The sequence below is a fragment of the Vulpes vulpes genome, chromosome 12 (assembly GCF_048418805.1).
Source record: "Vulpes vulpes isolate BD-2025 chromosome 12, VulVul3, whole genome shotgun sequence".
NCBI classification, from domain to species: domain Eukaryota; kingdom Metazoa; phylum Chordata; class Mammalia; order Carnivora; family Canidae; genus Vulpes; species Vulpes vulpes.
The window spans coordinates 121,036,579-121,061,563 of record NC_132791.1 but is presented as its reverse complement, the minus strand read 5'-3'; the positions used below and the strand labels follow the sequence as shown (position 1 = coordinate 121,061,563).

The following is a 24,985-nucleotide window of genomic DNA, read 5'->3' as shown; positions in this document are numbered from 1 at the left end:
GTGACTTTTGGAATGAGTGAGGATGGGTGCTGATTGCCAGGGGAACCAACCCTGTGATAAAGTTCCAACCCCCTGAGAAGGGGAGAGACCCAAAGTTGAATTGATTGTCAATGGTCAATAATATTTTAATCAGTCCTATATAGTGATGCTTCCATAAAGCCCCCAAAGGACCAAGATCAGAGAGCTTCCAGGTTGGTGAATGGAGATTTTGGAGGTGGGATGCACTCAGAGAGCCTGGAAGTTCTGCACCCCCTTCTCATGTACCATCTCAAGCCCTATCCATCCCTTGCATTTGGCTGTTCCTGAGTTGTATCCTTTTAAAAAAACTGATGATCTAGTAAGTAAAATATTTCTCTGAGTTCTGTGAGCTGCTCTAGCAAATTAATCAAACCAGAGGGGGAGAAGGTGGTGGGACCCTCTGAGCTAGCCATTAGGGCAGAAGCATAAGTGACGACCCGGACTTGCAACTGGCATGTGAAGTGGGAAGTGGAGAGCAGGTGGTCTCATGGCACTAAGCCCTTGACCCGTGGGATGTGACACTATGTCAGGTAGATGGTATCAGAATTGAGTTGAATTATAAGACACCGAGCTGGGGTCAGAATTGCATGGTGATGTGGGGGAAAACCACACATGGGCACTGTTGTCAGAACCATACTAGGCTAGCAGTAGGCTTGCTGGACAACATTGCAGAGCCAGTTATGTTAGGACCAGCTCTCACTGGTGTCCATCTGTCTTTATCTGTACTCCACATCCATAACAAAGGCCTAGAAAAGTGGGAAGTTGGATTTGGAGTTGTTTTGTCTGGCAGGTAGGTTGGGAGGGTGAGGGAGTTCAGTATGTGGACAGGTGGCCGGCCGAGTGATGGATCATGGGATTTGAGCTGAGCAGGCCATAAAGTGAAGACTGGGAAGGAGAGCTTTTAAGTCCTGCATCAGGTTCCATACTCAGTGCGCAGTTCCCTTAAGATTTTCTCTCCACTTTCTCCTCTGCCCGCCCACAGGCTCCCTCACTCACTCCAAAATAAATAAATAAATCTTAAAAAAAAATAATGGATTTCATGCTTGAAAGTTGATAAGAGAATGGACCTTAAATGTGCTCACCACACATGCAAAAATTGAAATTACATGAGGAGATGGATGTGCTAACTAACCTTATTGTGGGATCACTTCACCATAGGCCCGTGAATCAGATCATCTCACTTGTGTACCTTCTCCTTGCACAATGTTGCATGTCAGTCATATGGCAACAAAGCCAGAGAAACAAAAGTTCTTCCCTGTGAATGTTCTGCACCATTCCTGAGGTGTTTCCTTTTGAAGACCTTGTTTGGATGTTTCACTTCTGATTTCTACACCTCCAGCCAGTTTAATCCAGGAGATGAATTCTGATGACCCACACATACAGCAGAAAGCTATCCTGGAGACAGAACAGAGGTTACTGTATACAGAGGAGGCCCCGGAGGAGGATGGGTGCCGGACCACCCTGAACAGGACAACAATCAACCGTTCACAAGCTCCCATGGAGGTTTCTTTCTCTATTATGGGGTTATATAAGCAGATGCAGAGAAGAGGTCTACTATGGAGCAGAGGAAATGCTAGTTTAACCTCAAACTATCTGGAGAGGCTGAAATAGTCTCGCATTTTTAATTTTTTAAAAGATTTTATTTATTCATGAGAGACACAGAGAGAGAGGCAGAGACACAAGCAGAGGGAGGAGCAGGCACCCTGATGTGGGACTTGATCCTGTATCCTAGGATCACACCCTGAGACAAACGCAGCTGCTCAACCACTGAGCCACCCAGGGATCTCAGTCTTGTGTTTTTTAGATTCACTAGATTTATTTTCCATAATGAAGTATAAACTCTGATTTTTTTTCTTTGTCTTTCTGAGTCATCTTTAAACAATGGGTTTATTTTAATGAAAATTTGGCCTCTCCCCCCCCTCCCCCCCGAGCTCATGAGCAATATTTAAACTGTACTGTAAAGGTAATATGTTCTGCCTCATATTTCCAACTCCTACAGCCACAGCTGGGGTCTCTTGACCTGCTCACTCCATTACAGCTGTGCCCTTAATCAGATCTCCTGGTTGAAAGCAAGCCCTATGAAATTGGGGCCCTTCAGTATTGATGGTTAGAGGAAATGACCCTACTTCCCCCTTGTAAGGGATCTGCCTTCTTGGTTCGTCTATGTATAAGTCAGAGAATGGTTTTTGAAATCTGTTTTTTTGTTTTCATGATAACCTGTGCCCTGCAGAATGCAGATGAGATAAACTCAGGTAAGGACAGCATCTCTCTTCCTAATGTGTGTTATTTATTTAGGATCAGTGTTTATTGATTGTAGCTCCCAGACCCTTAAATGATAGCCTCTGGGCTTACAAAGAACCCATGAACAAAAACCAACTGATCAGCCAATTCTCTTACTAGTCAGAGGGGATAGCACTCAGAGGCTTTTCTCTATTTTCTCCTGGCCAGGCTTTTGTAAGCTGAATTCAGCTTTTTTTTATCATCCAATTTACTCTTAGCTGCTCAAGGGATCCGGGTAGCTTGTCTGTTGCCCAGCTCAGAAGCTCATTATGCTAAAGGGAACAAAAAAGTCTGCCTTTAAAGAAAAACTTTAAAAGGCAATAATTCAAATGTGAAGCATAGACATAGCCATCATGCATAATAATACATCACACAGATTACCATTTAATGTCAAATTAAGAAAATTGTCATTTATTTGCCTCAGAATCTGTGTGCATGTGTGTGTCTGTGTGTGCATGCATATGTGTGTGTGTGCTCCCATACGTATGCATGAGATGTGCAACTCTAAAGCTCTAAAGAAGCTTTCTTCTGAATTTGAGCTAAAGAACTGATTATAATATTTGGATTTTTCTCTTTAATACTTGAAATTACTCTGCTGTCAGAAGCCTTCTTGGCATCTATGGAGTTGGATGCAAAAGAACGTGCCAGGAGAAGAAGGGAAAACAGAGTCTTAGCAGATGGTAATTGTCAGTCTTCACTTTTCAAGAGCCGGGATGATTTGTGCAAGAAAGATCATGAGTCTGCCTGCTGATATTTGAGGATGGCGAGACTCCTGGTTGGTGGGGAAGGAGGGGGGTTCGTCATTTGAGGCCTTGAAACCAGACGCAAGAGACAAGTGATTGGTGTCTGTCCCCATCCCTGTGCAGCAGGCAGTGAGCAGGATAGAGCCCTCCATCAGCCACCACTGCCAGACCTCTCTCTAAAGCATCTGGGGGGTGAGGGGTACTAGATAGGATCAGCACTGAGTGCTATCCTATATGTTGGCAAATTGAATTTTAAAAATATTTTTAAAATATTTTTTAAAAAATTTTAAAGTAAAAAAATTTTATTAAATTTTTTAAAATAAAAAAATAAAATCCAAGTCAAAGGGAAAAAATAAGTAAATAAAGCATATTGAGGGACTTAGCAGATCAGACAGAGAGTGGAGGGTCCTGAGCAATCCTGGGAAAGTAGGGAGGGATGGACAGGAGGTACTGTGAGCTGGCCTGAGGCACAGAAAAGAGGTGAAAATGAAAAATGAAACAAGAAAACAAAGATGTGAGAAGGGAGAGAAGTGAAAGAAGGGGGGGGTCATGTGTTTGGTGGGGTGACACACATGCAGGATGCGTCTGGCACTTGGGCACCTCCTGGCAGTATGCGTGCTGTGGGTTTGAACACTTCCACCTGGGCCAGAAACTGGCTCATTTGGCCCTCTTTATGAGACATTGAGTGTGTAAACTTGGTCTTTGTGGCACGCTTGGGAAGGTTCTGAGTTTTGAGGCAGAAACATTTACATTTTTTCTGAGAAGCTACTTGGGATGGGTTTGGAGAAAAGAGTCCTTAAAGAGGCCAATCCTGAAATGTTTGCAGAGAAACAAGTGACAAGCCTCCTCTGGATGGATGGAAGCTCTGACCTCTGAGGCAGAATGGCAAAGTCAGGGGAATAAAGAATGAGAGAGTTTCCCAGTGCGTGGGGAGAGCTCACCTGTGTGACTTCTGTTCTCCTAGCCCTCAAAGAAAAGGGGAACAAAGCCTTTGCCAGAGGCGACTACAATGCAGCTGTCCTGTGCTACAGTGAGGGTCTGAACAAGGTGAAGGACATGAAAGTGCTGTACACCAACCGAGCCCAGGTCAGTGAGCCAGCGCTGTGTCCGTGGCTGTTCTCTCAGGGGACAGTTGCCACGGAGCTTGTGAAACCAAAGATGAGACTAGATGGTAGCAGTGTTGTGCCCAACAGTGTTCAACAGGTGGTTCTGGCTGGGGTGTGGTGGAAGTTGATTCACAGGGACCAGCACTGACACCACCGTCCAAGTTCAAGCGGCCAACTTGCATGGACGGAAGGAGGACTTGGGAAGAGCTACATAGAAACGGTCCTCTGGGAGGTACATGCCAGCTCCCACATATCACTGAGGGTAAAGCCAGGGAATGAAGCAACCCATAAGGACGGATCCTGCCATCCCTGGCGTGGCCATCCCCCTCTTGCTGGTAGCCTGAACTCCTCAGGGTTACTCTCAGACTCATTGTCTCAGTCCCTGTTGGATTCAGATTCCATGACCGGGGTTGGCTGGGTAGCTGATAGGCCTAGACCCAAATTCTTTTTTTTTTTTTTTAAGATTTTATTTATTTATTCATGAAAGACAGAGAGAGAGAGAGAGAGAGAGAGAGAGAGAGGCAAAGACACGGGCAGAGGGAGAAGCAGGCTTCATGCAGGGAGCCCAACATGGGACTCAGTCCCGGTTCTCCAGGATCAGGCCCTGGGCTGAAGGCAGCGCTAAACTGCTGGGCCACCCAGGCTGCCCTAGACCCAAATTCTCAGAAATTTTGAGTTTCTGAACTCCCTAATACTTCCATTTTATATCACAGATGAGCTCAGTTTCGTGGGACACCGGGTGACAACCATCATGCAGATGTTTATCATCTACTACTTAATGAAGGGACAAGGTTGATAGATCTCAGTTGAAACAAAAACCTCACATCACATGTGACCTTATCTTTGAAAAGCACTTCAGCCTGCCTGTGGTAGAGCTCTCTGTGGCTTAGGCCTGAAAAAGTGGCAGATTCATGGGCATAATGATCCGATGGTCAGGAGATGTCAGCAGGACCCATTTGAGGTGCACTTGACACCATGTCGTTGACAGGAGGAGCCCTCATCAGCTCCAATTTCTGTAACTCAGGATCAGGAATGTCCTGCTGTGGGAGGTCGAAGAAGAAGGTGGAAAGCAAGAAACAGGGCATTTGGAGGCCAAGAAGTCTGAGGGTGATAGTGATTTAATGATAAATGAATCTGAGCACAGTGTAACCGTAATAGTTTGGCAGTTTGGGTAAATCAGACTACAGTCGATTTACCACTTGCTTAGCCCCATTTCTGGAGAAAAATTGATATGGGGAGTCAATTTGGTAAATAAAATGGCAAGAGGTTTACTTAGTGGTCATTGGCATTTCATCCCCCTAACGAGATTATAAACTTTTCCATATACTTTCCCCCTCCATGCTCTATTTATAATAGATGTTTAATAAATCCTTGTTAAGTTACCTAAACTGAAGGAACAATCAGGGCATTTAAGGGGACTAAGTTTCTGTTGATACTTTGAAAGAAGCATTCAAATGCAAGCAATTAATATGATAATTGTAATTCGTTTTAACTTTTCCCCAGATTTGGTCTCCAAGCATTTTCCTACTGGTGCTTTTCCAGTCTTGTTACTTCGAAGTTATTTGAAAGTAGTAAAATTGAATTGCTTTTAAAATGTTACGTAATTCAGATTTATATCTAGTTCAGATGGTCTCCACACTGATCTGTCTAAATTAGTTACATTTTTTACTGTACTCAGGTTTAAGCAGCACTTTGATTAGATTCTGGAGAATCACATTAAGAATGGGTGTGGATAAAAATAAGCAAATGTAATGAAGAGCTTTGGGGAAGTAATTCCTCTCAGCTTTCCCCGAAGAGAAAGCTTATTGAGAGACAAATAAATGCAAAATGTGCTGCCTGGTGTTATGAACCACTGAATCACCACTGACTATTTTTAAAATGCCTCCCCTGTTTGTATGCAGTGTTAGAAAACACTTAATAAGGAGCCTGTGAATTGAGTATTGCTGCTTGCTAAAGAAAAAAAACAAAAAAAAAAAACCCAAAACCTACCCTTTCATCTCTCTGTTTTTCTCCTGGAGTTAATGTTATGATCAATAGATTGCTGGTGTAATTTAGATAAATCAGTAGTTTAATTGCCATTTGGAAAAGTAGTTCTTTTTAAAATGTGGAAAAGCCAAAGAGAACAGAGAATTTATAGGGTTTTGAATCCAAGCCTTAAAAAAAAAAAAAAAAGAAAAGAAAAGAAAAAGAAACAAAGAAAGAAAAAGTAAAAAGCTGTGTAGAGAAATTGTTGGAGCCCACGTATGCATTTTCAGAGTCTGTATGTCTCCTGAATAGCAATGTCACGGAACTGTGGCTTCGTTTGTTTGTCTAAAAGGATGCTGAGTCTCCTCCTCGCATCCTCTGATTTTCAAATGAAATCCCAAGCCCCAGGGGAAAGGATGGTGCTTTATGGAATGGACAGTTCAAAGAGTGGTTATCTTCAATTAGTACAGAACCTGAGTTAATGAAAGCACTATACAGCAGCTCCCTTTCTATCCTTGTGAAAAGCTATATGGCTAGTGCTTGCTCTCTCCTCACGTAGGATGAATGCTTAGATCCCCTGTAATTGGCTTGACCACGTAAATATCTCATGAGAGTTCTTGATGAGAATGTCACGGTGCCCTAGGACAGTTTAGATCAGGGGCAAACCTACACATGTATCAGCTCTAGTTGGGGTGACTCATGAGGGCTCTGGGAAAACCTCTCATCCTCCAGGTACCTGGTTTTCCTTTTTTACACCAGAGTGATCATTGCTGCTTCCTGGGAACTTTCCAAAAGAAGAGTGCATAAAGTCTATTTAGTTCATCTTGATAAGAACTGATTGACCGCCTGTGTGTCCAATAATTAATCCAGAGGTAGAGGAGCTGTTATGCTTGCTGTCACACAGCCCTTCGTTACTTTATGTGCCATTAGTTCTTTGAGACTATAAATGAACTCAATTCAGTTTAGATTGAGCGGATCCCAGGATTCTGAGTCAATTCTTGATTTTCAAGATTTTCCCCAATTCTAGGGGATCCCAAAAGAGGCCCCTGGGGCTTTTGGCACCAATGGATCATAGTGATGGTCTGACCTTTAAGTGTCAGCCCGTTTTCTCCATCTCTGCCTTCTTGCTGTACTTATTTTATTTATTTATTTATTTTTAACGATTTTATTTATTTATTCATGAGAGACACACACATACACAGAGAGAGAGAGAGAGAGAGAGAGAGAGAGAGGCAGAGACACAGGCAGAGGGAGAAGCAGGCTCCATGCAGGGAGTCTGATGTGGGACTCGATCCCAGGACTCCAGGATCATGCCCTGGGCCGAAGGCAGGTACTAAACCACTGAGCCACCCAAGGATCCTCTCTTGCTGTGCTTATGAGGCAAGAGCAGAACTTTATTTATTTATTTATTTTGTAGTAATAGCTTTATTGAGATATAATTGACATAACATGCATTTCACCCATTTGAAGTGTACAGCTCCATGTTTTTCACATGGAGTTGTGTAACCATCACCATAAGCAATTCTAGAACATTTTCAGGATCCCAAAAAGAAACCCCATGCCCTCGGAGTAGTCCCTACCCCTCCCAGTCCTCCCGTTCACCCCCACCCTCAGCCCAAGGCAACCACAAATTGGCTTTATATCTCAATAGAAAGAATGTCTGTTCTGGACATTTCATATCAATGATGTCATGTGGTATATTTCCTTTTGTGTCTGGCCTCTTTCTTGTAACATGTTGTCAAGACTCATGCATGCTGTAGTATATATCAGTGCTTCCTTCCTTTTTATTGCCAAATAATACACCATTGTATGGATGGACCACATTTTATTTATCAGTTCATCAGTTGATAGACATTTGAACTGTTTTGTGACTTTTGGCTCCTATGAATAATGCTGCTATGAACACCTGTGCACAAGTTTTTATGTGCACATATGTATACACCGAGGAGTGGCAGGATCATTTGGTAACTCTGTGTTTAACCCTTTAAAGAGCTGCCAGACTGTCCTACCAAAGTGGCTCTACTTTATATTCCCACCAGCTATGTATGAGGGTTCTGATTTTTCTACACTCTTACCAATGCTTGCTACTATCTTTTTAATGCCCTTTATCATTTGATTTCCTTCTGGAACATCCACAGTGAGGTAGACTCTAGAAGCCAGCTCTTTCTTTTTAGATGTATTTCACATGCTACGTATTTTCTTTTGCCTTTCCAAATCCTTCTCTGCCCTGCCTTCTGTAGCCTGGGGGGCTGACTCTGTGGACTAGTCCCCTGACTTATCAGCTTTCTAGCTTGCATTTGGCTTCAGCCAGTGAGATCAGAAGGAAGGAAGGGAGTGAGAGTCGGGGTATTTATTCTCCTACCTGCAGCTCCTCTAAAGACCTCAGCTCCCCTCGGCAGCACTGTTCACAAAGCTGTCTTTGCCTATGGCTCATCCCGCCCCTTCAATCCCCTGCTGCCAGCCTTGGGGTTCTGTAACATTCCTGCTGGTTTCCCTGAGCCTTGCCTTTACCTTCTCAGTAGTTCCTTCATTAAACTTAGCCAGTGTCGAGGTGCCATCCGTCCCCAGCTGGCACCCTGACCGGCACAGGTGGTGGCCGGTTACCTCTCATCACCTGTCTCTTGTTGGACTGCTCTTTCTATGTTAACTGGAGACCGCTTGCCTCAGAAGTGTGTGTGAACATAGCCATTTGTGTCGTTACAGGCTTATCTAAAACTCGGGGACTACCAGAAGGCAATAGTGGATTGTGAGTGGGCTCTGAAGGTAAGAAGAGAGATCCTTTTCCACATGATGGAGTCAGGCCGGCGGGACCAGGTCCAGAAGTGAACGTGGAGAGCCACCAGTGTTTCCTGGTGGCTGGGCTGTGAACTCTGCAGTCAGGCCTGACCTTCCTGATCTGTAGAACAGGACCCATAGACTTGTCGAAGGGTCCTGGTGAGGTGTGTAGAGCACTGGGCTCACAGGAAATACTCCAGAGGAGCGGCTGCTCATGCTGGGGTTGCAAGGTTTATATCGCCAGGGCTCAGCCCTTACTGCTGTTTCGGGGCACTCTGCTTCCTGTGGAGGTGGGAGTGCCTCCTTCTAGTTTCTAGAACCAGCCACGGGAACATGTTCTGCAGTGTTGCTGTTCTTCCCCATCAGTTTGTGCTTTCCTCCTGCTCTAGTAATTTGGCACATTTATGGTGAAATAATCAGAAGATATAATTGCCATTGTTCAGCCTGGAGACTGCCAGTCAGGACTCGGGCAGACCTCAGAATGCTGTGTATGGTGTTTCCTCTGAAATCTGCCAAGAGAGATCATTTAAAGTGAGGTGAAGTAAGAAGTGTTGGTGGAAATAGTATAAGCGTTTTGAAAAGAGAAATGTCATCATCACTCCTCAGGGACATTACTTCAGATGATTGAATATTAAAATAAATCTTCATCCTGTTCCGCGAAGTCGCTCTGTCATAGGGGCTCCAACTAAACACCTGAAACCAGTGTTTCTCCGACTTCCTCACTGAAGGGCTGCTGACGGAATGAACGTGAGCCCCTGTAGGGTCTACGAGCAGAGAGCATGACATTTTTTTTTGCTGGATCTGTTTTATCTTAAAAATCCTTGCAAGTTTAAAAAAAAAAAATCCTTGCAAGTTTTATATTGTACTCCATGAAATTTATCTGTTTGTCTTAACATCACTATTATTTTCTATAACTTATAATCAAGTAAAATTGAAGTGCCAGGAGAACATGCCAGGTTTATGCTCTGGCGCAGATTTCTCCAGTGCAGCACACACACCCCAGCATAATGAACGTGGCCCAGAGTAAGAGCACGTTTTGACAGCAGCATACTGGCCACACCTCCTTCCTTTCTTCTTTTTTATTTTTTTTTAAGATTTTATTTATTTATTCACGAGAGAGAGAGAGGCAGAGACATAGGCAGAGGGAGAAGCAGGCTCCCTAAGGGGAGCCCCATGCAGGACTCGATCCCAGGATCCCAGGATATGCCCTGAGCCAAAGGCAGATGCTCAACCACTGAGCCATGTAGACGTCTCTCCTTCCTTATTTCTTATTGAGAGGATAAACAAGAGACACTGGGGTGAATTAGGAACTCACTTCACTATTGTTCTTTATAAAACACTAGAGATCCTCCAAAGCTGACATGTGGGATGCATGATTTCTTTATCCCGATACAGCATGTCAGCAGATCCTGTCCCATCATGTCGATGCAGTCTTAAAGTTACAAGAACTGCCCAACACTAATGACATCAGGCTCTTCACAGCCCCTGCATAAGTCCCCCAGCCTGCCTCCTCACTTTATGTGATCATGGTATTTTCTCTACCACCATTCTGTAAGAGAAGAGAAAGGTAAGGGTGTTTTGCTCTGTTATTCCAATAATGATCACCATTTGCTGCATGCCGGCCATGAGGCTCACGACATCCTATTCTCTTCTCTTGGATACTACTGTTATCCTCATTTTTTCTGGCAAGGAAACCAAGCTTCGGAGATTAATTAACCTGTGCAGGATCACAGAGGTAGTGTCGGTCTGTAGGGCAGTGCTCTGAATCATCTCCTATATACAGCTTCTCCACTGGAACCTGAGACCCCCCTATCCCTGGATGTGGGCCTTGTTCCCTTCAGTGGGGGAACCAGGATCCCCTGGTGGGGTTTCCAGGAGTATCCATTCTGATCTGAAAAACACCAAAGAGGGAGTCACACTATCCTCATGCTGATTCAGGATAACATGCTGGCCTATTCCCAGATGTTAAATGAAGCACGATGTAATTAGCAGTGAAACCAGAGCAAAGTAGGCCCAACAGAGCTGACAGTGAACATCTCTGACCCTCAGCAGCCTTTGTGAAATGCCCAGAGAGGTTCCCCATTGAAGAGGCTTGGTTAACCCCTTGTGGGGGTTGGGGAAAAAGCATAAGGAGCTCTAAAATTAACGATGATTGGGTCTGTGTCAAAGCTATAAATGTAAAAGTTTCACTCTCTTTAAAAGTAATGCACCAATAATGCATGTCAGTGATATTCCATTATTAATATTCATACTTTCATGCCAATTTAATATTTTTGACACTATTGAATTGGTAGAGACAAGCTCACCCGATGATATTTCAAGATTGATGTTCTCTGTCAGGGAAGAGAAGGTGGTGAAGCTGGTTTCAATTAGGATCAGAGTCATTTCTCTCTTGGCAGATTCTTTCTGCATGACAAAACTCTATCTTTCTCTGAAAACAGGGCTCCTTTTAAGGGAGTCCGGGGCTCACCTGAGAAAATGCTGGTGACCGCTGACAGGTGACAGAGGAGATTGGGGCAGTGAGACCTCTGTCAGCGGCCCTTCACATCTGCATCCCAGGCGGGCAGGGTCACCATGCTGCATGATGGCAGGAACAGGGCCCCAGCTTAGTCTCCCCCTGTTATAACCCCGATTCTCTGCCCAACAAAGGGAGTGTGGACATCTGGCTTCCATGAACGCTGGTGTTTCTTTTCCCTTAGACTCTCATTCCCTTCCCACCCCCTCGGCCTCATCCTTCATGGATTCTCCAGGGTTAGCTCCCTGCCTTCCTTCTTTCTGCAGCTTCTCGCTCAGAGCTCCTGTCTCCTCTCATGGGTCCAGCTGGCCCTCAGACCCCCTTCCACATCTCCTCTCCCCAGGCCACAGGGCTGTACTTGAGCTACCTCCCGGAGGCCTCTGTGAGACCATCCGGGCACCATTGGAAAGATGCTGTGTCTAGGAATGGGCTCTTCATCCTCCCCTCACTCTTCCCCATTCCTGGCCCTGATTTACTTCTTTCCGTTAATGACATATGCTGTCTTCCAGGCCCTGAGCCCCAAACCTGTGACCTGACATCCTCTTCCCTCTTTACCATTTGTCTGTGACCTACTCTGGCATCTGCACTTCCCTCCCACCACCACCAGACAGATGCTAACCCCTCATTCTGCGGGGACCACTGTCTTGCTCACCCTTCTAGCCTGGCCCTTCCCTGCCCTGCTCCTGCCCCTCGTCCTGGCCGGAAGCTCCCCATCCTGTCTCCCCTCAGCCTAGGACCTTGCTCTCAGCCCATTCTCCTCCTTCCTTCTGTCTTCACCTCTCCATATCCTTGGACCCAGCTCAAATCCCTACTCTGCACGATCATTTTAGGTCCTGCCTCTGCAGAGTAGATTTCCCTCTACTCAACTGTTGTAGCACTTTTCTGAAGGAGAGTTGGTGTCATTTGTAAACCTTTGGGGCCTGGAGTCAGATGGCCAGATTTTAGATCCCAGCTCTTCCACTTACTATGTGTGACCTTGAACCTCTCCAGCACCTAGTTTCCTCATCTGTACAATGGAGATAATGATTGTCTTGACTTCACAGAGTAGTTAGAAAGTTTATATGATATAGTTCCCGTGAACTGCCTGGAAAAGACTGGACAGTAATATATTATTGTCATTATTGCCATTCACTTAGCAGCGTGTCAGGAAATAGCGCTCATGAAGATACACCTATGAAGTCTTCTCCAGGGGATCCCTGAGTGGCTCAGTAGTTTGGTGCCTGCCTTTGGCCCAGGGCGTGATCCTGGAGTCCCGGGATTGAGTCCTGCATCAGGCTCCCTGCATGGGGCGTGCTTCTCCCTCTGCCTGTGTCTCTGCCTCTCTCTGTGTGTCTCTCATGAATAAATAAATCTTAAAAAAAAAAAAAAGGGGGGGCTTCTCCATGTGGGACAATCATCACTGCCTCTTCTATCACTGTCTGGCTTTTTTTTTTTTTTTTCAATCTGCCCTTTTGGTCTAAAACGGATTGCTGCTGTTCTGGCCAACATCCCACTTCTTTTTCTTTTATTTATTTATAAATTTATTTTTTATTGGTGTTCAATTTGCCAACATATAGAATAGCACCCAGTGCTCATCCCATCAAGTGCCCCCCTCAGTGCCCATCACCCATTCACCCCCACCCCCTGCCTACCTCCCATTCCCCCACCCCTAGTTCATTTCCCAGAGTTAGGAGTCTCTCATGTTCTGTCTCCCTTTCTGATATTTCCCACTCATTTTTTCTCCTTTCCCCTTTATTCCCTTTCACTATTTTTTATATTCCCCAAATGAATGAGACCATATAATGTTTGTCCTTCTCCGATTGACTTACTTCACTCAACATAATACCCTCCAGTTCCATCCACGTCGAAGCAAATGGTGGGTATTTGTCATTTCTAATGGCTGAGGAATATTCCATTGGATACATAGACCACATCTTCTTTATCCATTCATCTTTCGATGGACACCGAGGCTCCTTCCACAGTTTGGCTATTGTGGACATTGCTGCTAGAAACATCGGGGTGCAGGTGTCCCAGCATTTCATTGCATCTGTATCTTTGGGGTAAATCCCCAGCAGTGCAATTGCTGGGTCGTAGGGCAGGTCTATTTTTAACTCTTTGAGGAACCTCCACACAGTTTTCCAGAGTGGCTGCACCAGTTCACATTCCCACCAAGAGTGTAAGAGGGTTCCCTTTTCTCCGCATCCTCTCCACCATTTGTGGTTTCCTGCCTTGTTAATTTTCCCCATTCTCACTGGTGTGAGGTGGTATCTCATTGTGGTTTTGATTTGTATTTCCCTGATGGCAAGTGATGCGGAGCATTTTCTCATGTGCGTGTTGGCCATGTCCATGTCTTCCTCTGTGAGATTTCTGTTCATGTCTTTTGCCCATTTCATGATTGGATTGTTTGTTTCTTTGCTGTTGAGTTTAATAAGTTCCTTATAGATCTTGGATTCTAGCCCTTTATCTGATACATCATTTGCAAATATCTTCTCCCATTCTGTAGGTTGTCTTTTAGTTTTGTTGACTGTATCTCTTGCTATGCAGAAGCTTCTTATCTTGATGAAGTCCCAATAGTTCATTTTTGCTTTTGTTTCTCTTGCCTTCATGGATGTATCTTGCAAGAAGTTACAACATCCCACTTCTGATGAGAAGCAGGCTAGGGATTCCCCCAGGACTTCTAGATACCTAAGCTTGCATTCTTAACCACTTTAAATCTAGACCCTTGGAGGGCATCCCTGGCACAATGCCTCACTCAGAAAAGGGTTCAATTAATTAACTGTATGTTAGAAGTGGTAGTTGTCATCTTTGTGCCACGCCATTGCCCCTGGAGTTGTAATAATTAGGGGCAGGCAGGTGCAGGGTCCCCTGTGCAAAGGCCGTGGCCTCACATAGGTTTGGATCCTGCCTTCTGAAGGGGGCATCCCTCCTGAGCCTAAGTGACACAAACTTGAGTTCCTGGGATATACTTTGTGGTTGATTTCAGGAGAGGAGCTTGTGAGGCCTGCTACGATGTCACAGTAGCCTCAGCAGTTTATCCTGAGTAGATATCTGTCTCGTCTAATAAACCAGTGGTCCTCAAGCTTGGCTGCGTGCTTATGTCACCTGAAGAGCTTACAAAATGATTGGTGCCTGGGCCCTACCCGAGATTATCATTTTTTAATTGGTATGGAGTTCAGCCTGGCCTTCCAGATTTTGATAAGCATCCCCAGTGATTCTCATGTTTGGGCAAAGTCAAGAGCTCTCCTAAACTAGGGGTTTCTGGTTTGTCTCCTGACTGAGTCTCATTAAAAGGAAATGAAAACTGGCAAGTCTCATTAATTAATTTGATAGAGAGCTTACTTGTGCATCCAGGCTCCTTGCAGGCATCAATTAGTTTGGTCACAGATGCACAGAAAAGTTCTAATTGTCAACTCTGGTAGCTGTCCTGAGAACCAAAGCGCTGCTTTGCCTCTATTAGCTAGGCAGTTAAGGGAGTGGCTAATGACTTCAAACCTTCCGAACTCATCTGATCAGTCATTCTCTTTTATGCAGTGTGATGAAAAATGCACAAAAGCATATTTCCACATGGGAAAAGCCCACCTGGCCCTGAAGAACTACAACGTGGTAAGTTCTTAGAGGAATGGAAGGGGCATGTTTGATCACAGAGCGATGCTTCATGTTGCCTCAGAGAAGGACCATGTTCCTCCAAGTTGATAGTAATCCACCTTTTAGTATTTTCCAAGGTAACTCTTAAGATCTTTGAGTTGGGAAGGAATGTGAGTGTCTTCCAGGACAGCCTCACCTGCTCTGGGAATCCCTGCTGCAGTATCTCCTACCAGTGTTCTCTCGGCCCCAGGAGGAGCATCTCTGGAGAGAAAAAGTATAAACCAAAAGGCATAAAGAAAATTCACTTATACTCTCATCTCCCAAAAGTGACTATGCAGCTATACTAACATACGAAGATATTATATTATTGTTAACAGCAGCTTGATTAAGATAGAATTCGCATGTCAAACAGTTCATCTGTGGCAAGTATACAATTCAGTGGGTTTGTGCACATTCTCAGAGATGTGCAACCGTCACCACACTCAGCTTTAGAACATTTTTGTCACCTCCCTAAAAGCCCTATGCTTTTTAGTAGTACTCCGCTTCCCTCTACCTGATGTACCCACTCATCTATTTTTGTCTCTATACATTTGCACATTCTAGACTCTTCATATAAATAGACTTCTACAAGATATAGTCTTTTGTGGTGGCCTCTTTCCCTTAGCCTAATGTTTTTAGGGGTCGTGCATGTTGTGGCATCAGTACTTCATTCCTTTTATTGCTGAATAATATTCTGTTGTATGGATAAACTACATTTTATTTATCCCTTCCTCAGTTGATGAGCCTTTGGGTGGTTTCCACTCAAGGCTTTATCAACAATGTACAAGTTTTTGTATGGACATACATGTATAGTCCTCTTGAGTATTTACGCAGGAGTGGAACTGCTGAGTCCTGTGAAAACTCCATGTTTACCGTTGGGAGGAACTGCCAAAGCATTTCCCAAGTGGTGGCACCATTTTACATGCCCACCAGCATTATGTGGCTTCGGTTTATCCATATCCTGAGCAGCAGTCCTTATTATCTCTTCTTGGTTATAGCCATCCTAGTGGGTATGAAGTGTAACTCATTTTGATTTGCATTTCCTTTTTTTTTTTGATAATACAATTTATTTTATTTTATTGGTGTTCAATTTGCCAACATATAGAATAACACCCTGATTTGCATTTCCTTGATGTTGAGTCTGTTTTCATGTCCTTGTTGGTTGTCTGTATATCTTCTTTGGAGAAATGTCTCTTCAGATCCTTTGCCTATTTTTTATTAGGGTATTTGCATTTTTATATGAAGTAACCAGTGCTTTATATGTTCTGGATACAAGTCCTTTATTAGATAAGTGATTTTCAAATATTTTCTCTCATTCTCTGTGCTGCCCTTTTACTTTCTTAATTGTGTCCCTTATAGGACAAAATTTTTTTTTAATTTAGATGTAGCCTAAATTACTTATTTTTTCCTTTGATCGCTTATGCTTTTGGTGTCATATGTAAGAAACCATTGCCTAATCCAAGATTTACTTCTGTGTTTTCTTCTGTTTTGTGGCTTTGGATTTTATGTTTAGATGTCTGATTCACTTTGAGTTAATTTTTGCAAATGGTGTGAGGAAGGGATGTAATTTTATTCTTTCGCACATAGATTTCCAGTGTTCACAGCATCATTTGTTAAAAAGACTATTGTCTCCTACTGAATAATTTTGGACCGTTCTCAAAAATCAGTTGATCATAACTTCATGGGTTTATTCCTGGGCTCTCAATTTTATTCCATTGATCTACATGTCTAGTCTTATGCCTATACCACATTGTCCTGATTCCTATAGCTTTGCAGTAAATTTTGAAATTGGGAAGTGTGACTCTTCTAACTTTGCTCTACTTTTTCAAGATTGTTTTAGTTATTGTAGGTCTCTTGAATTACCATACAAATTTTAGGATCAGTTTGTGAATTTCTGCAAAGAAGCCTGGTGGAATTTTGATGGGGATTACATTAAATCTGTAGGTCAATTTAAGGAGTATTGCCATCTTAACAATACTAAGTTTTCTAATCCATGAACATGCATTTCCACTTATAAGATACTATATTTAATGTTTTTAGTTCTTTTATAAGATACTATATTTATATATATACTGTAATTTTATATATATTATTTTTAATATTTAATATTTTATATATTTTATAAGATACTATATTTTTAATGTTTTATACTACATTATATAATATAAATACTATATTTATTTCCACTTATAAGATACTATATTTTTAAAAAGAAATTGCCTCTTATTATACATTTAAAAATTCTTTTCTTTGTTGTATTATAATTCTAATACAGGCTTATCATAACTAGGGTCAAATAATAGAAGAGTTAAAAAAAAAAAGTTAACGCTCCCCTCCACCAAATTCTATTCACTCATTCATTCATTCATTCATTCATTCATGTAATTAATTCACTCAGCATATATGTATGCATACTTTCTAGGTTCCTGGCACTGCCCTAGACAATAGGAATACAGTGGCAAACGACAAAATCCTTGACTTAATGGAAGTCACGTTCTTGGAATAGGGTGGCCAGGAGATGGAAACCACATAAGTAGATGTGTATTATGTTGGATAGTGATGTGTTATTGAGAAAGTGTAATCAGTGAAGCAGCGAAGGTGAGATTGACTTTATATGGAGTGGTCAGGGAGGGCCTCTCTGTAGGAAGGGAGGTAGTGAAGTGAGCCAGCCATGTGTCTGTGTAAGGGAGGAGCTGGGGTCCAGTGAGGGTCAGCTGGAGAAGAGCGATAGGCAGATGAGGTCAGGTAGCTGATGTGGTTACAGGCTTTTGGAAGGACTTTGGCTTTGCCATTGGAGAGTTTTGAGCGAAGAAGTGAAATGATGGGACTGATATTTTAAAAGATCGCTGTTGCACCGAGAATATATCTTGACACAGGAAACAAAGAACAGAGAGCTAGCTAGAAGGCTATTGTAATAGACTCTCCAAGAGAAGTGTAATGATGACTTGAACTAGGTTGGTGTCAAGGGAGGTGGTGAGAAATGATGGGACTCTGAACATGCTGACAGTGAAGCCAACAGGAGTTGCCAGGAGACTCAATCTAGGGTTCAAAAGAAGTTGGATACAGGTTCACTGTCCTCATCTCCTTGGGTCACTGTCAGGACTACCAGAGACCAGGTGGTTTAAACAGCAAACATTTAATTCTCACAGTTCTGGAGGCTGGAAAGTCTGAGATCAAGACACCAGCAGATTGGTGTGTGGTGAGAACTACTTCCTGGTTCAGAGACAGCCAGAGGGTTAAGAGAGGTCCCTGGGGTCTCTCTGACAAGGACACAAATCTCAGGAGGGCTCCACCCTGATGACCTAATCACCTCCCAGAGGCCCTACCTCCAAGTATATCACATTGGGGATTAGGTTTCCACATAGGAATTTGGGGGGAACACAAACAATCTATAGCAGTTACCATGTTTGATGAGTGAACTTCTGTCCCATAACACTATTCTGTTTCAATGTGATGCTTTTTTCTTCAGTTCATTTCTTAATCCTAATTTTCTAGATGAACCTTGAGCTTTCAAGATAGCTCAGAGCCACTTGTTTTCTGTACTTTTTCTCTTAGACTGGGCAGAGTTCTTAATACCCCTGAGGACAATACTGCCCTAAGCCCAGTCACATGCCCTACAAGCTGGAATCTTTTTTTTTTTTCCCCAGAAACTTCCTAACAATTTCCTCATGGAGAGCACATCACTCTTAAGTTTTCTTACAAATCTTATATGGCCAGTGAAAGGACACCCCTACTGGCTCCCTTTGCAGCCCTGTGTATTTAAATAGGCACTTCCCTTTTCCTACTCCCAAAAGGCTCTGTCAGCAGTGTCTCCAGCTTCATTTATTTCCTTATTCCTTGTGGGCATATCTGACAAGTAGCCTCCTGTTCTGTCTCGGTGCAAATATCCTATCTAAATTTTATAATTACCTTACAATTATTCCTATCCTGGCCAGGAATGATCCACGAGAATTTAGGACTGGATATTTTTCTTTTTCTTTTTTTTTTTTTTTAAGATTTTATTTATTTATTTATTTATTCATTCATTCATTCATTCATTCATTCATGAAAGACACACACACAGAGAGAAGCAGGCACATAAGCAGAGGGAGAAGCAGGCTCCATGCAGGAAGCCCAATGTGGGACTCGATCCCAGGACACTGGGATCATGCCCTGAGCCAAAGGCAGACTCTCAACCACTGAGCCACCCAGGGGTCCCTAGGACTGGATATTTTTCCACCACAGGCTGGATCTGACAACATGGGTTTTTTTAAATAAATTCTGAAATAATACCTTTTGTCCCACAGAACCAGAGAAGCCTAAACAAAATGTCAAATGCATGCTGTGTTTCCCCATGCCTGCCTCCTACGCTGGGAGCAGGAGGAGGCCGGGAGGAAATAATGAAGTCCAGCCCTGTGGTACCTGGTGTCTTTCTTATAATCAACTTCACCCCCTGACCACTCTTCAAGGTCTTGTTTCTTTTTTCCAGTCCAGAGAGTGTTATCAGAAGATCTTAGAAATAAGTCCCAAGCTGCAAACCCAGGTGAAAGGTGAGGCTGTTCCTGCTGGTGTCCTTCATTTGAATCCCACTTTCACTTTGCGCTCTGGCTCCACGGCGCCTCGGGTGCCTTCTCTGCACTTGGCCTCAAAGCCACATCAAACCCTCTCTGTTAGCAGGTGGCCCGCTCCTCTCTCCTCTCTGTTCTCCCACTCAGACCTTTGCCTTCCTCCATTCTACACCCTCGTCCCTTAGAGCCTTCTAGGCAGAGCATAATGCTGTCCTTGAATCCCAGAGGTGGTTTAAAATTCTGGATCTAGACTGAACACCCTTCCTCAAATTTTCCCTGCTGAGGCCAGGTTTGAATGATTTTAATGCTTCATGCCTCTTGACCTCCCATCCTCAGAGAAGGTTACTCTTTGTGTGTTGATGTTGACTGTGAGGGTTTTGTTTGTTTCTCTTATCTTCTCTTCTTTCTTGTTTTATAGATTCTCTGAATCAAGTCAATCTCCAGGAGAAAGCAGACCTTCAAGAGAAGGAAGCCCAACGATTGCTGGATTCGGGAAAGCTTGCAGCTGTGACAGTCAAGAATCTCCTGGAAACTCTTTGCAAGCCTGACCAGAACCCCTTGTTCTATGCAGGGGGGATTGAAATCCTGACTGAGATGATGAAGGATTGTAAGCCTGGGATGCGTATGGCCTGGCCTTGTGAATATAGTCAGTGTAAAGGGACAGTAGAGAGGTCAGCCCAGATGAGGCAAAGAATCCCTATGTCCCTTCCTTCCACAAATAGTGAAGATCTACTATACTGTCAGGATGAAACAGGACACGTAAGATACATACCCCCACCCCAGCTAGAGCACACATGCACTCAGCACATATGCAGTAGACACCCAAACACAATACAACACAAATAATACACACATACACACGCACCACATATATATACCCTACATATACACACACCACACATGATCATCTCTCCCACATGCCCCACACATTGTACACATACCCTCACACCTTTTGGGTTTCCATGTGTACCCCATGTATGCCCCAAATGCCATGTACCACCCTCACAAATCTGCCCCCAACCATAGAGGGGTGGAAGACAGAGTTTTGTACGATAAACTATAAAGTTCACTCCAGTTACATTTAATGGCTTTTTAGAGCCTGTAAGTAGTTTCAGAGCAAACATCAGCTCCCCTGCTAGTGAGAGCCATTACTGTTCTCTCTTACCGGTTCTTGTAAACATTGCTATCAGGGCTTAAACCGCTTTTTTACTCAGTGACAGGATGCTGTTTGTACAAAGAGATGGGCTCTCTGACCTCCCTTCAGTGCACGATGAAGGGCACTCAGATATCCCCTTCAGTTGTTTCTTGGAGATCATAGGTTCCTCTCCAGAGCCTAGAAACAGCTTCAAAATAAATGTTTAAGAACAGATGGATATGCTAGTTCTTCCCAGAGGTTAAGCAGCTCCTGGAGACTCTCTGAAGATTACAAAACAATGAGTTGTCATATAACCTGCAAAGCCCCCCCAGGCTCAGCTTCCCTTCTCTAGACAGGATGTTCCTCTCTTGGGGGCAATAAGTGGCCTGTGACAGCTGCAGGTTTCAGAACGTAAAGGTATTTGTTTCTGCCCAATCTGTTAATTTGGTGACCTTGACATTCCATATTGGGTTTCTCACCATCATCTGGCTCTGTTAATGGCTAGACAGCAACCAGACTGTTTAGGACTCTGATGCAGGTTTTTATGTTTTCTTCCCAGGCACAGAACAGACTTTATTCAGAACACACAACGGATTCAGTATCATCAGTGAAAATGAGGTCATAAGAAGGTAGGGTGTTTGTAGAGAGAGCCAACAGTAAAGCAAGGAGGGATGACCAATTTCTCGTGACATCCCTGATGACGTGGGCAGTGGCTTCCCTGGGTGGGCCTGGCCAGGTGCAGGGCCGTGCACCCTGGGTAGTCTGAGTGAGGCCACAGGTAGCAACCGCAGAGAGAAAAGGTCAGCGGTGCTTCCAGGGCTCCTCCAGGCCCTGCAGAGCCAGAGGAGTGACCGTGTGTTCTGCTTTCCCACAGTTTTGGTGAGATTGCCATTTGTTCTTAGAATTTGCTGATAACAGCAATAAATGAGATCAACTGGGTCCTGGCTGATCCCAGGATTTCTGATTTTATCTGAAGAGAAACCCATATGGAAGGAAAGGAGGTGGTTTGCTACATTTGCTTTTATTTTATTTTTGTATTTCAGTTGTTTGAGTGCAGCTCCTCAGGTTAGGACAGTGACACGGGCCGGGGTCACCAGGAGCACAGGAGCTGAGGCTGCTGGCCTGCCACAGTTCATCGGTCACCTCGTGCCTGTGGCCCAGGACCCCGGCTCAGCAGCCCCGTCCGTGCAACTCCTCGGCCTGTCCCTGTCCCTGTCCCAGGGGTCCCAGTCCAGTGCTGGCCAGCCCACAGTCCTGATGACCTGCAGCTCTGCGTTATAACGTTACTTTCTTCAACCAGCATTTGAGGAACTAAAGCCAACCAAACAGAAGATCAAGACTGCTTCCCAGTGTTACTGTTGCTGTCCTTTGTTCTAGGTGCTTTTCCACGGCAGGAAAAGATGTGGTGGGAGAGACAGTGTGTGTGTCTGTCCTCAGGCTCTGGCAGGCGGTGTGCAGCGGGAACGGTGAGCCTGGGTCATCCCTGTTGGTCCTTGTTAACATGCTCTCTGTTGATGTGGCACTCGGGCCCAGGAGTGACTGTTTCCCCTCAGGCCAGGCCCGAGGGAGCCAGACCTTCCCCTGCCAGCCCTGCAGTCCTCTCTCTGCTACCCCTGCAGCCACCTTGATGGTGGACAGAGTCACCGGCAGCATAACAGGCGCTCTCACTACCTGGCGCTCTATAGACCCCTGACTTCTGCTCGCACCTCGGCAGTGCAGTGGATGGACCTGTTCCTTTCCTGTCCACCTAAAATATTGTTGCTTTTTGCTGACCACAGTACCCCCAGCGTCGCGAGATTTTCCCTGGTCCCGGATAGTATGACACCGATCAGTGTAATACTAGGCCAGCGGATGCTATAGGACTTTTATCCACCTTGTTAACACATTTATCTTCTTACCTCTTAGCATTTTGGGGGTTCGCTACATTTTTGCACAATCTCTCTTACCCCTTTTGTAAAGCAGTGAATGTAAATGAAAATTGTATTTCCCTCATTTTTAAAAAAAGTATTTTATTATTATTTTTTAATTTATTTTATTTAAATTCAATTCAACCTATAGTGTAACACCGAGTGCTCTACCTCATTTTTAAAAAGCCGTGTTTTCATAGGGAATGACCCGAGCTTGGATTGCAGACACTGAGCATGGGAATGATGCCATTTGGGTCTCCTTTTCACAGGGCTCCTGTGGGAAACCAGCTACAGATCTTGTGGGGGGCAATTTGTAAATTCCCAGGCTGAGTATGAGCTAATACAGTAGAGTGAAGGAGTCACCTTCACTCTAAGTTGTAGAGGACTAGCAAAGCAGGGGGACCCCTTGTGAAGGGAATTATGCCTGGACGAGTACCATCACCAAGGTGCCCTGCTGCTCCGTACGTTTCTACACTGGCCCGGGGGGTGGTCTCGCACATCTCCCACACCAGGGTGAGGGAAGCAGGGCTTGGTGACCCTGTTTTACTCAGGGTGAACCAGACACAGCCCTCCCTCCCTCAAGCCCCGATTTCCTCAGCCTGCGCCAACCTCAGTTTCTGTAAACTTTGGGGTCGCCTTTTTCTTTAACAGCAGAATAAACCTGGTTTGTTTGTAGAGCCTGTGACCCACCTGCTCTGGAAGATCCGTGAAATCTGTGTATATCCAACTCAGTAAATACAAACACGTTTTTCAAAATGACGAGGGGATGGATGCTTATAAAGTTACAGATGCAGGGCAGCCCTGGTGGCTCAGCAGTTTAGCACCACCTTCAGCCCAGGGTGTGATCCTGGAGACCCAGGATCGAGTCCCATGTCGGGCTCCCTGCATGGAGCCTGCTTCTCCCTCTGCCTGTGTCTCTGCCTCTCTCTCTCAACCTCTCTCTCTCTCTCTCATAAATAAATAAATAAAATCTTTAAAAAAAAAAGTTACAGATGCAGAACTACATCCATGATATGCTGTTAAGTAGGAAAGAGAGGCCAATGAGAGGGCAGGGTGGATCGTACTTTTTTTTTTTTTTAAGATTTTATTTGTTAGAGAGAGAGAGAGAGACAGATCAAGAGCATGAGCAGAGGGAGAGGGAGAAGCAGACTCCCTGCTGAGCAGAGAGCCTGATGTGGGGCTGGATCTGAGGACCCTGAGATCATGATCGAGCCCAAGGCAGACGCTTAACCTCCTGAGCCACCCAGGCATATTTTTAACATTATTCACAGGAGAGGCATGGATAGCTCCTTTAAGGAATGAGCTTACCTGGAGGGGCCACGAGAGGAGGGGACGTTCACTGTCAGCTTTATGCTGCTGTACTATTTGGATTGTTTACAACGAGCTCCTTTTCCAACAAAGAAGAAAACCTATTGGCTACACCAACTCTGCTCTCTTTCATGGCTGAGGCTCCTGCCCCAGCCCATCCCTCTGCATCCTCTCAAACACATTTGGGCACCTGGTTAGTCAATGAACCAGGTGAGAGCGAACAGAGCTGGTGCCACTACCTTGGAAGTAGCCTACATCTAGGAAGGGGGGTTGCTCCATTAGTGCACGTTCTCACGTGATTTCTAGTTTTCTAGAAAGAACTCAAGTGGTTGCTCTGGCCAGTGTATGAAAATAGATGATCCACAAGTGTCCACAGTTCAGCTGATTTCGGTCCCTTCACAATCCCACACACCTTTGACAAAGTTGATGCCACTTGGTCCCCATGTGTGCCAGCCCCTGTTCCCAGCGTCATCCTCCACTCACTCACTGAACACTGCTCACCACGTGGCTACATGAGCCGCCTTCCCCATTTCACTCAGAAGGAAGCCAGGAGTTCATGACTCAGCCGCAACCCTCCACCCCGTCGTCAGGACCCAGCAACCTGCTCCTAGAGCTCATGCTCAGACACTTTATTACTCTGCCTCTCAAACAAGGGGAGAAGAGCTGGATTTCCCATAGGGCTTGTGGGAGACAAGAGGTTTAGCCACTGTTGCGTGCTCAAGGCACTCATCCCCTGTCTTGCAGAGGAGAACCAGCGCCTGCTGCTCCTGTGTCCCAACCTGGGCAGGCTGCTGCCCTCCTTGCTGGCTACCAGGCTGCTGACCGTCCGCCAGCAGAGCTTTGCCTTGCTGCTGCAGCTCACCCAGACGGACTATGGACGGAGCCTGGTCATCAGCCACCTTGACCTGACCCGGTAGGACTCTGCTGGCGGGATCTTCCCCAGGGCTTCTTGGAGCACCCCCTGCTAAGTTATGATTTGCCCGTACCCCTTCCCACACCTCGGACAGGAGACCTCAGACAGGAGAGGCGCTGTCAGGCTTTATAAAGGGTCAAACCAGAAAGAGCCTTTGGAAGGAGGAGCAC

At 44.7% G+C, this 24,985-nt stretch overlaps 1 protein-coding gene across 4 annotated transcripts in view; it reads left to right on the top strand.

Moving 5' to 3' along the window:
• Positions 1-24,985, top strand: part of TTC12 (tetratricopeptide repeat domain 12) — a 45,092-nt gene that overhangs the window by 5,789 nt on the left and 14,318 nt on the right. For 2 of the 4 annotated variants that reach the window (XM_026006866.2, XM_026006864.2), the window contains exons 3-13: positions 1,358-1,521; positions 2,249-2,270; positions 2,901-2,978; positions 4,006-4,127; positions 8,816-8,875; positions 14,913-14,984; positions 19,474-19,534; positions 19,971-20,159; positions 21,247-21,316; positions 22,065-22,153; positions 24,647-24,815. In XM_026006866.2, coding sequence (XP_025862651.1) covers positions 1,358-1,521; positions 2,249-2,270; positions 2,901-2,978; positions 4,006-4,127; positions 8,816-8,875; positions 14,913-14,984; positions 19,474-19,534; positions 19,971-20,159; positions 21,247-21,316; positions 22,065-22,153; positions 24,647-24,815 — 1,096 coding nt within the window. The remainder of the gene's footprint in view (positions 1-1,357; positions 1,522-2,248; positions 2,271-2,900; positions 2,979-4,005; positions 4,128-8,815; positions 8,876-14,912; positions 14,985-19,473; positions 19,535-19,970; positions 20,160-21,246; positions 21,317-22,064; positions 22,154-24,646; positions 24,816-24,985) is intronic. The other 2 variants (XM_026006867.2, XM_072729787.1) reach the window with 2 other exon arrangements.